The following is an 11172-nucleotide window of genomic DNA, read 5'->3' on the forward strand; positions in this document are numbered from 1 at the left end:
TGCTATCTCCCACCCAAACAGATGATTCGATGCCTTCGTCATACGCAAATTCACCATGATCCCTGCTGTTGGGGTAGCACAGAGGTGTAGATTTAAAATTAAACAACAATCTGTTTATTTTAGTACAACCAAACAAATAAATTGAAAATTTAATATTTTCTCGTTTTCGCTAGAATTAAGATTGAAATGTTATTTTAACCCTCATGCACTCTGACTGTTGAAACTTGTTTGCACTGCATAATGTTTGTTCCATTCCAGGTCGATGATGTCGTATGCATATGTACAAATTGAAATTTGGTAGCACTTCAACTCCTCGTTTGTAATAATTTTTTAAAATTTTTAATACAAGTATTGTTACAACAACCTAATGTAGTTCTACGTAAACCTTACGGTCGTGGCTTTGCATAAAACCCATCTGTTATTTTTTCTACTAAAGTTTTCAGATATTACAAAAGGCTATTTTTGTATGCGAGAGATAATTAATAAATTAAAATTTTTCTTTAGAGTTAGTTGTCAGCATTGAAATGGGGGTTACGGTTCGATCTGGTTCCGTTTCGATTCCATTTTGGTTCCGTTCCGCATTCTGTTCAAAAATTCGTACCGTGGCACAAAGGTCGATGACCGGGAAAAAGTGCAGTTTTCATGCCAACATTTTTGATGTTTTGCATTTTTTGGTGGTTTCTTACACACGGAATAATCTTTTCCTAAAGTTTTTCAAAAATTGGCTGAAATACCGCTCATTGACAGCACTTTGAATGTTCATTAGTCAGGCAATCTACTGATTAACATGTTCAAAAATCATCAACTTCAATTACAAGTGTCCAACGCAAATTCGTTCAGCATGCTTTGCGGAATCTTGCTTGGAATGGCCCGTTGAATTTGTTTCCTTACGAAGACCGCTGCCTCCTGCTGGGCATAAAAACCCTGGATCAAAGCCGTCGAATGTCACAACCCTTGCCCAAGTTGAAAACTGAATATATTGACTAACGACAATCATTTTTTTTATATTGTACCTAATGTCGTAAGCAGTGCTGGTACAGCGCGTCTGATATGCATTTCTAGCAATGTTAGGTATAAAAAACGGTACAAGAAAAAAAATATTGTCGTTGATCGAGAAATTCGATTTCCAAGCCCAATGAAAATATTCAAGTAAATTAACTAACAGGTTAAAACGGTTTTGACAGTCGTGAGGTGTACGATCCAAGAAAATTTGTTAGACAATGTTTGAATGGTTGAAAGATTTTTAGTTTAATTTGTTTTATTGACGTTGATTGTGAATTGTTACTGAATTTCCACCTTAAAGATCTCTTGAATGCGATCCTGTCTTATCTTGATTTTGATAGATTCAACTATTCAAGATCACCTTTTTGCCTGGTCATTTAAGCAAAAAAAAATAGTTTTTTGATGCATGTTCAAACTATTGGAGCGAAATGTTCGAACGATGCACTGTAAAATCAATGTAGGATGGAACAGCAAAAAATTAATGCGAAAGCTTGGGCACCGATTTGCTGCAGAGTTTTGTTCGAAGTTGCATATCTGTGCTGTGGTGCAAGGACAGGACTCAAGTCAGTCAAGGAGAACGTGATGTCAATCTGGGAAGCGTCTCTAAACATGTTATCAAAGCATTATCTAACATTTTTAGTTCAAAAGGGTATCAAAACTATTTAGAATTTAAACTGATCAAAGTTACCCCAAATAAGGAAAACTGAAACAACGACGAAAAACAAGCGTTTTTAATGTTCAAGATTTTCGAAGGGCTTTAAAAACTAACTTCTCAAGATCTAAGGATGCCAGTACTGGTTTTAAAAATATGAAACCTGTAATTTCAGCTATAAAATATATAAATACTCACGAAAAAGTGAAAAAAAATGATCAATGTTACCCCGTTTTACGGTACTAAAGAGCGGAATGAGTATGATTGAAATGCTGTAAAACGTCATATTTGAACCAAATTGTTCAGATTGCACTTGAGTTCACTTTAAAAAATTTAAAGATAATAGTAAAAACTTCGTTTTACGTCTAAAAAGTTTTCGTGAGAAAAAAAAACAAAGATTTTATTAAATCTTAAAGCATTAAGCATAGGATGATTTATGCAATTTATTACTCAATGCCCGAGAGTTCCTAAGGCTAGAATGAAATTTAATACACCAATAATTGACAATGAGCTTCAACTTTTTATACGTTTTCAGAACATACGGAGACGTCAATATCAAAGAATTCGTGATCCTGCTTTGAAGATTTACAAACGAAAATCAAACATAGATTCACATATTGCTTACGAATGAACAAAAAACTGAAAAACTTGCTCAGCAGTTCGAGAGTGTTCATAATTTTAATTTGAACGTAATGAGTCCTTTTTAAAATAAAGTATTACAAAAGTATGATCAGATCACCACTCAAGGATTTTTTCCTGAAGAGGAACTAGAAACAAATTTTGAATGAAATACGAACTATTATCAAGAACTTTAAAAACATGAAAGCACCAGGAGATGATGGGATTTTTAATATCCTCCTCAACAGACTTCCCGAAAGATCTTTGAATTTCTTAGTGAGACACACAACATAACACGCGACGTGTCACGGGACAAAACACTTATGGTTCTTACAAACGACTCAAAAGGTAAATTTAACATCCTCTTTTCGTTTGTAAGAACCATAAGTGTTTTGTCCCGTGACACGTCGCGTGTTATGTTGTGTGTACCACTGTTCTTACTTTGCACAAATCATAAATATGAGTTCTTAGTGAGAATTTTAATAGATGCTTTGAATTAGCAATTTTCCCTCAAAATGGAAAAATGCCAAAGTCACTCCAATTTAAAGACCTTAAAAAATCCAGCTGAAACATCAAGCTATCGTCCAAATAGTTTTCTTTCTTTTATAAGCAAACCTTTTGTAAAAATGATTCTTAAAAGAATGATGACACATATCAATGAAAATTCAATTTTTGCAAATGAGTAGTTCGGATTTCGCCATGGGCATTCGACTGTTTATCAGTTACTTAGAGTTACTAATATGATTCGTACATAATAAATCTGAAGGTTATTCCACTGGAGCTGCTCTTCTAGACATAGAAAAAGCATTCGACAGTGTTTGGCATAAAAGTTTGAGAGCTAAAATGTCCAATTTCCGTTTTCCTCTTTACATCACAAATATGATACAAAGTTACTTGACTGACCGCACTCTTCAGGTTAACTATTTGAATAGTGAATCTGATTGATTGCCTGTTAGAGCTGGTGTACCTCAAGGAAGTATCTTGGGCCCAGTTTTATGTAATATTTTTACTTCTGATCTTCCTGATTTACCACCAGAATGTAAGAAATCACTGTTTTGTGAAGATACAAGCATTTCTGTGAAAGGAAAAAGCTTTCGTGCTACCTTTCGTAGGCTGCAAAAAAAGTCTAGATATATTTTTTTCATATTTGCAGAAATGGAAAATTTCTCCTAATACATCACAAATCTATTATTTTTCCCCATAAACCAAGAGTTTTTTTTGCCCAAACCCACCAATAAGCATGTTGTTAAGATGAACGGTGCAATACTAAATTGGTCTGACCAAGTTAAATATTTAGTGCTAATTTATGATAAAAATCTTACCTTCAAGGAGCACATTGAGAATATCCAAACAAAGTGCAATAAATATATAAAATGTTTGTATTCTCCTATCAACAGAAATTCTAGACTTTGTCTCAAGAATAAACTGTTAATTTACAAACAAATTTTTAGACCGGCCATGTTATATGCAGTCCCCATCTGGACAAGTTGTTGTACAACCAGAAAAAAGATGCTTCAAAGGATTCAGAACAAACTTGGTTTAGTACGAATGAACTACACAGGCTTACTAATGTGGAAACATTAGAAAATATGACAAACCAAATTATCAATAAGTTCCTACAAAAATCGTTGCAATCCTCAATTACAACGATTAACTCACTTTATAGTCAGTAAGATAGGTGTAAGATTAGATTGGGGTTTAATTTTAAATTCCTTTTTTTTTTCTCGACAAGTAGGTTTAAAATTTTCCTAAAATTATATTTACTTAACTGCGGAAGCAATTACAATCTTTTGATGAAATAAAGGTTAAAATATATGTAATAGTGTTGATATGTCACCGTTTGTGGCAGAACGCACAATAAAAATTCTAAATAAATATGAGTAAATAATTAATTCATCGCAAAATATCCACCCTGTTAAGGCAAAGAACAACTACATACTAAAGAGCGGAATAAATATAATTGAAGTGCTGGAAAACGTCATATTTAAACGAAATTGTTCAGATTACTTTGGTTATATTAAGCACTATTAAACTATAATTGTTACTAGGGTATATAGAGTAAGAGCCTCGGAATTCGTGTACCCGTGAATTTTTCCCGATGAAAACTATTTCCAATTTAAGTTATTTAGTTTAGGCATGAAAAACAGGATTCATAAATTTGAGGCCTTATATGAGCATTACCAAATTTACTAGATGAAATACGAAGAGTTCTGATTAAGTGAATGAATTTTGAAGATATAACTATATCGTTTCCCGAAAATAATATCATTATCATTTATTGAACATTGGGGAAAAATACATGCCATGCCACACATACATATATGCCACTATCCTATTTTTTAGGCTAGATACTTCTTTTTTTGAATGATTGTAAAAATGATTGTGCTTTTGTCTTCCATTCCACTTGTTAGCAGTGCTGCTGAATTTCTAACCTTAAGATTGTGATCCTACGCTAGCATGAAACGAACGTTGGCATGTAATATTGTTATTCGGGTTGCTCGGTTAATTTCTGCATCCATTAAGTTATTTTGAAACAGTCATCGTTGCCGTATTGTATAGACATAAGGCCGTATATATAAAAGAATTGCTTTGCTTCTCTCATAAAATTTGCATTCAACAAAAAGAGTTAACTCTTTTGTTCGTACAGGTGAACTGTTTAGTCAGCAATGAGAAATCAAACTTTTGAAGGTTTGAGAAACCTCATAAGAGCAAAGAGAAAATAATTTAATGATTTTACCAAATATTCCAAGTAATAGTTGATAACCCCAAAGCTCAGACTGGAAAAAAATAAAAGAATATAGTTTTTCAACCATTCTATCAAATGTTGGTGTCCCTAGCTAACGCAGAAGTGCATAGTAATTACTCGCCGGGTTCGTCGCTTCTACGTTTGATTACGGGAAATGTCTCGGAAAAAGTTATTTTTCCTTGAGACACCGAAATTCACAGAAATGGTTAAAAATCTATAGTCTTGCATTTTTTTCAATTTGAGCTCGAGGGTAAAACCTGTGTTTACCAGTATTGTACACAATGATTACTAGCATAAATTCTTCATTTGATGCGACCAAACCCTTTCCAACCCATTGTCTGACAGTTACAGAGAAGCAAGCTTCCTGTTGCCGTTTGCTCTGTGCCAAACCACACTCTTCCGCCCGTTCCGAGAAATCATCTTGCAAACCAAACTTCAAACCAAAAGTCATTAACTTACCATCCACCGGAAGCAGCTTTTCCACGAATTCCGGCCAGCCAGGAAGGGAGCATCCGTGGCTTTTTGCAAGAAGCCACTCATCGAAAGAAGACTTTTGATCTGTGCTGTGGAAGAAGAAAAAACATCCTTGCGTTCTAATTCCAGCAGCAGCGGTGCTTCTTTTCCTGGACGAACACAAAGCGCGTCATTCGACGAAAACAGTCTTCAATTGCTCAATTTTCAATACAAACCATTCATGCGAATTTTCCTGCCAGACTTATCGGACGTATTTTCATTTCATTTGTCCGCTACCTCACAAAGCCACGAAGCTAAAAAAATAACGCCGAGCGCATCCATTTCCATTCAACGTCGACCAAATCAGAATGATGATTTCAATAAAGGCGAAGAAAAGATTGTCGAATTCATTTAATTCATTTTTTTTATTTTCCTTCATCCTAAACGATCGTTTTCACTAAGGTGTGTGTGTGGGTTTATTTTCGCTCGGCTCCTCTGACTGGCATCTTCTTTTTACTTTTTTTTTGTATCCACAGATTTTGTCATACATTTAACACGACTTGTGCTGTTAAGTTCAAATTGTTTGACCCTCTCTCACAATGTAGCGTCGTTGAAGAACGATTCTTCACAATTCAAAAGTCTTTGGTTGTTGTTTTTTAATTTAATCCGTTTTATAGTGTAATTAAATTAACTTTTTACATGGTTCGTATATAAAACTAGCCTAGGTTTTTTTTTACTTTCTTTTTTCAATTTTTTCCTTGTAACCATTTATATACTTTTTCGTTTTTAATGTATATATATAATTGATTTCATCGCTATATTTATGTACTAGTTTCTTGTTTTAGATTCTGTACACCTATGTTACCATTTTTATAAATTAACTGTCAAGTCTTTTTCATTTCAAAAAGGATTACTTTCTCGTGTTTTTATTTTTTGTTACGTACCCTCATCCCTTCCTCGACTTACAGTCGACAGAACACAGCAATAACTTTTCCCGCATATCGGCAAACTATCTGTTCCTTTTACTTTTCTCATTTTACTTGTTTAGTTTTAATTTTCAGTCGACAATCCCCCGATAAGGAAAACTTTAGAGAAAACTTTCCGTGCTAACCAGGAAACGAAATGCGTTCAAACAACTCTTATAAATGTATACAAAATAAAGACAAACTCTCCTGTTCTCACTTACGGCCGCTCGCATTCGAACTTGTACAAGAAAACTCTACACACTTACAAACAGAAACTTTAAAAAATTTACTACACGTCAGTACCGCATCCTTCCTGGTAACCCTCGTCCGGGGAGTTTCGGCTGTTGGATAATGCACGTTTCAAGGCCGTCACTGGAGGCAGCACAGGTACGCCACCTTTCTGCCACACCCGCAGGGTCTTGGCGTTCATCGGCATGCTTCCGGTGCTGCCATGATGTACCGGCTGTATACTGCTGAGTTTGTTGTGCAGCTGTTCCGCCCCGGGCACGATTGGCAGCCCATAATCGGAGGGATAGCCACCAGCGCCACCGGCGGTCGCAGCTGAGATAGTTCCACCGACCGCTCCTACCACACTGGAACCACTGCTGCTGCCGTTGCCCCCACCGCAGCCGGCCGCAGTTAGCGTTCCACTGCCGCCGAAGTGTGTCCGAGGAAAGGTTCGACTATGATAGTCGACGGAGGACGCTTCGTCGTCTAAATTCATCATATTGTTGTTTGCACCGATGATCGGCATCTTGTCGGAGTACGTTGTGTAACCTCCACTGGCGATCGTGGCAGTCGGAGTTCGCGTCAACAGCATATCGGTCGTCTGTTCTAGGGCCGATGTGAGATTGGAGCTGTGTGTTTCCCACAGACCAGAAGGATACAGTGAATCACAGCCCGCTCGGCTATATTCACCGCTTCCCGGCCGTTCGATGGGATCCATCAGCGAGAGCGTATTCAACGCGTTTGCAACGTTTGCGGACAACGTATTGCCCCCGGTATTGCTATCGATCATACCCGGTCCGCAGCCACCGCCGGCCAGATCGTTAATGCTGCCGAGGCGTTTCGTATCGTTGATCAGATCTGGGTTGTTACCAGAGGACGAATGCGTAGGCGACACGAAACAGTTGCCGGATGCGATCAAACTGCCGCCGGCATCATAGTGGGACGTCGAATACGGTAAATCGGTTAACCGGGGCGGTTTCTGCACCGGATTGGCGCTCTTTAGATCGCCGGAGTTTTTTCGATCTGGAGAATGGACATCATTAATGGGTGTGCTCACCTTGCCATTTACATTACTAGAGGGACTTACGGAGGTGATAACCTCGACTTGGCCGGGTGTTTTTGTCTCTGTCATCGGTATCCGACGCAACCGGACCAGCAGGAATAGGATGATTAGCAGTATGAACAGTATCAGTATTACTAGTGCGGCACTCAGGCCGATGATCTGTTTGTTCTCGATCGCGAATCCTATGTCCCGCATTACGACGTGAAGCGTGAAGTTTGCTTCGGCCGTTCCGGCCCGGTTTTCTACCACGCAGTAGAACTCGTTCGAGTCCGTATCCTGGGCATTCGTCAGGACCAGTCGGCTGCGCTTTTCGAAGTTGCCCTGTTCGTATACGTATACTCGTTGGTAGGAACTGAACTGAGAGTTATTGGCTAGCAGCTTTCCGTTCCAGTACCAGTTTACGATAGCTGACGGAACGGCGCTGGTTCTACACTCGATGCTGGCGTTCTCTCCGGTGAAGGCTTGGATGTAGCGTCGAACCGGTAACATCTCAGGTTTACACGCGAAATCATCCACGTGCAGTTCGGCGAACGTTTTTCCGATTATTCGCTCCGGGCCTCCAGCACAGACAGGCGCGATCGGGTACGGAATGTTGTTATCGGTGAGCCATACCTTGGTGGCCCGTAGTCGACAATCACACACCCAAGGATTCTCGTGCAGCTCGACTCCATGCAGTTTGCTGAGAGTTTCGATAGTTTTAGGCCGTAATTCGGACAGCTGATTGCCGTTCAGCTTGAGCGAGTGCAGCGAGCTGAGACCCTCGAATGCTTGCGGTGCGATGGTTTGGATGCCACAGTACGACAGGTCCAGCTTGTTGAGGCTGGTTACGTTTCGGAAGGCGTGGGACTCGATTTTCTGGATGTGATTACGAGCTAGCGTGAGATCCCGCAAAGACGCAATGTACAGGAATGAAGCGGATGGTATGGCAGTCAACAGGTTCAGCGAGAGATCCAACTCGACGAGATTGGTCAATCCAGCGAATGCACCATCGTCTATCTGCCCCAGGCGACAGTTTCGTAGGTACAGCTTCTGCAGGTTGAGTAAATTTGCGCGGCTGAAGGTTTCCTTGGGCAAGATCTGGAGGTTGTTACCGGACATATCCAGCACCTGCGTGGAGTAATCTATGTGTTCCGGGATGATGATCATCTGCTTGTCGATGCACTCGACCGCTTGCTTGCCACCTTTCCACTTGCATTGACAGACGGCCGGACAGCTGCGCTCGGCCCCCGTGTGGGAAATGCACAGGGTCAGTAGAATTGACACCACCAGTAGCAAGCTGGTCGATTCGATGGAGGACGCCGTTTTACGACGGGTTTGTGCTTTCGGATCGTTGCGAGGATAATGGCGTGCCATGCTGAGAACGTTTCTCTCACTGATAGGTAGCAGAATGTGCGAGTTTGCTAATCTGACGGGCTTTTGGCTTTTGGCACTGGACAAAAACTGCGCTTATAACCAGTTAATCCTGACGATTTCATTCATTTGACGTATCTTGGATAAAACTCACGGAATCCCGCCCAAATTGGTGCAGTCTCACCACTTGCAGCTTCTGCTTTCAATGATCACCAACTTCAAAACACTTCGAAGGTTATCACCACTCTTAGAACTAATCCGTTTCACCACAACTCCAAGAGCGGTCACACTATGAGCTCCACTCGTTTTTAGGTTTATAGTTGTTTTCCCCCAGTCTGACCTAAGCTGGCCACAATCCACTTAATCGCATCTAATTCTGGGGATTCTGCTTGTTAACCACACCATACTCTAGCACATCGTTTGGAATCTTTCTTCTATTTTGGCTGCGATTTTCACTCACTGTACACGCTTCGGTGCACAACACAAATGAACTTTCGGCTGGAAGCGTGGGCTCGTGAACCTTTTTCTTCGTTCGCCTTCTAATGAGCACTAAAGTGATTCTCGCTCTTCCACCCCATTTACCAAGTTTCGTTTTTCGCACAATGTTTGTGGATCCTTTCACTCGCCAAATTGATCGTATCACGGTGCCACTATTTCATAAGGGTTTTCTCTTCCTCTTGCCACGGGAGATTCCTCCGAAACGATTCGACGGAGGAATATCTAATTGAATTACGATTATCACATTACTGCTTATCATGGGTCGCCCGGCAGCGTTTCACAGTGCTTGGTTCAGTTTCACCTTCTATGACGTGCATGCAACTCCCGATAGGGTTTTTTTTTCTCTTCACGAAACTGCACCGCAAAGCGAGGCAAAAATCATAAAAAATCAATTTTATGCATAAATCTATTTTTCATTCACTGGTAATAAATCCAATTTAATCCTTGTTATGTGCTTTATGCGAAAATTTATTACGTAATACGTTCGGAATGCCACTCGGGTCCGAGAAGCCAGCGCACACGGTTCAACAGCCGATTGCGGTCGTGGTCACTGGCGCTCCGAGCGTAAATTTGCGTATGAATGTGCAGCCGCACAGTTAATGGGCCTACCGAGGAGAGAGGTTTTATTTGGGAATTTAATATTTCATAATCCGTTTGCCGAGCCGGTTTCGGTTTCGGCTCTCCCCTGCTCGTATTCCGTCTTTGACTCTAGTAATCACCCCCCACACCTGTGCTAGAAAAACCTGTTCTTAAGTGTGCCTAATGTTTACCTAATGTCCGACCGTCATCCTCGCGGGCATCCTATGCGTCACTGTAAATCACTTCCGCACTAACACCAAAGCACTTTAACTCGACGAGCGCGAATCGATTACTTCCAGCCTCCGCTTCCGAAATCCGGCTTTTGAAAACGTAATTCACTGCCCGGAGCCGATAATTATGAGCATCCTATCATCAGCACTCGCACATCACCTGCCGCAAGCCGAGGGCATTCCCACTTTTGGCTGGCATCTTCACCAGCGAACATTTCTTCCGTTTTTTCGGTGTACATTAGCGCATTCCTAGCAGCGCGATTGATTTTTCCCCTCTACACACACTCAACTCGCACCCTTCGGTCTGTTTTCACCCTCTCGGTGGATTATAATGTTTGCCTGCCCTCGTTGAATCTCTGCCAATTTACTTCCATTTGCTTTTGGCCAGATATGATAGCAAATTTTGTTTTTCGCTAGGCCTGAATTTTTTTTATTCACGCTTATAATATCATGCTATTTATGCACTAATATTTCTTTTCTACTGCCCTCCTAATAGTCACTATTCGGGATCAAAACGCCACGCACGGACCGTTCGACACGTCCGAAACACACGGTAAACAAGCATTGACTGATCCTTCACGAACATGCAAAACATGCGAGCCTTGCGTAGTGCACGAAAATCGGTCGAAATAGAGAGATGAGAGAGTAAGCGGAAGATAATCTCTCGCAGTAGGGGCCTTCTTGCTACAATTATTGATTTGTTACCCTTGCCAGTCGTTGTAAAAAGCGTATATCCTCAATTATCTCTGCATACAGAGGCTCTCCCTCTCACCAGTCGGCAAATTAAT

The 11172-nt window shown here is 40.4% G+C and overlaps 1 protein-coding gene across 1 annotated transcript; it reads right to left on the reverse strand.

Annotated features, from left to right (window-relative positions):
• Positions 1-6263: 6263 nt before the first annotated feature.
• On the reverse strand, positions 6264-10942 carry LOC129730490 (uncharacterized). The gene has a single exon (XM_055689852.1). It carries the CDS (start codon positions 9078-9080, stop codon positions 6726-6728), a length of 2355 nt encoding a protein of 784 aa, XP_055545827.1. The 5' UTR covers positions 9081-10942; the 3' UTR covers positions 6264-6725.
• Between the last annotated feature and the right edge of the window lie 230 nt (positions 10943-11172).

Source organism: Wyeomyia smithii, chromosome 3, assembly GCF_029784165.1.
Source record: "Wyeomyia smithii strain HCP4-BCI-WySm-NY-G18 chromosome 3, ASM2978416v1, whole genome shotgun sequence".
Taxonomy (NCBI): Eukaryota; Metazoa; Arthropoda; class Insecta; order Diptera; family Culicidae; genus Wyeomyia; species Wyeomyia smithii.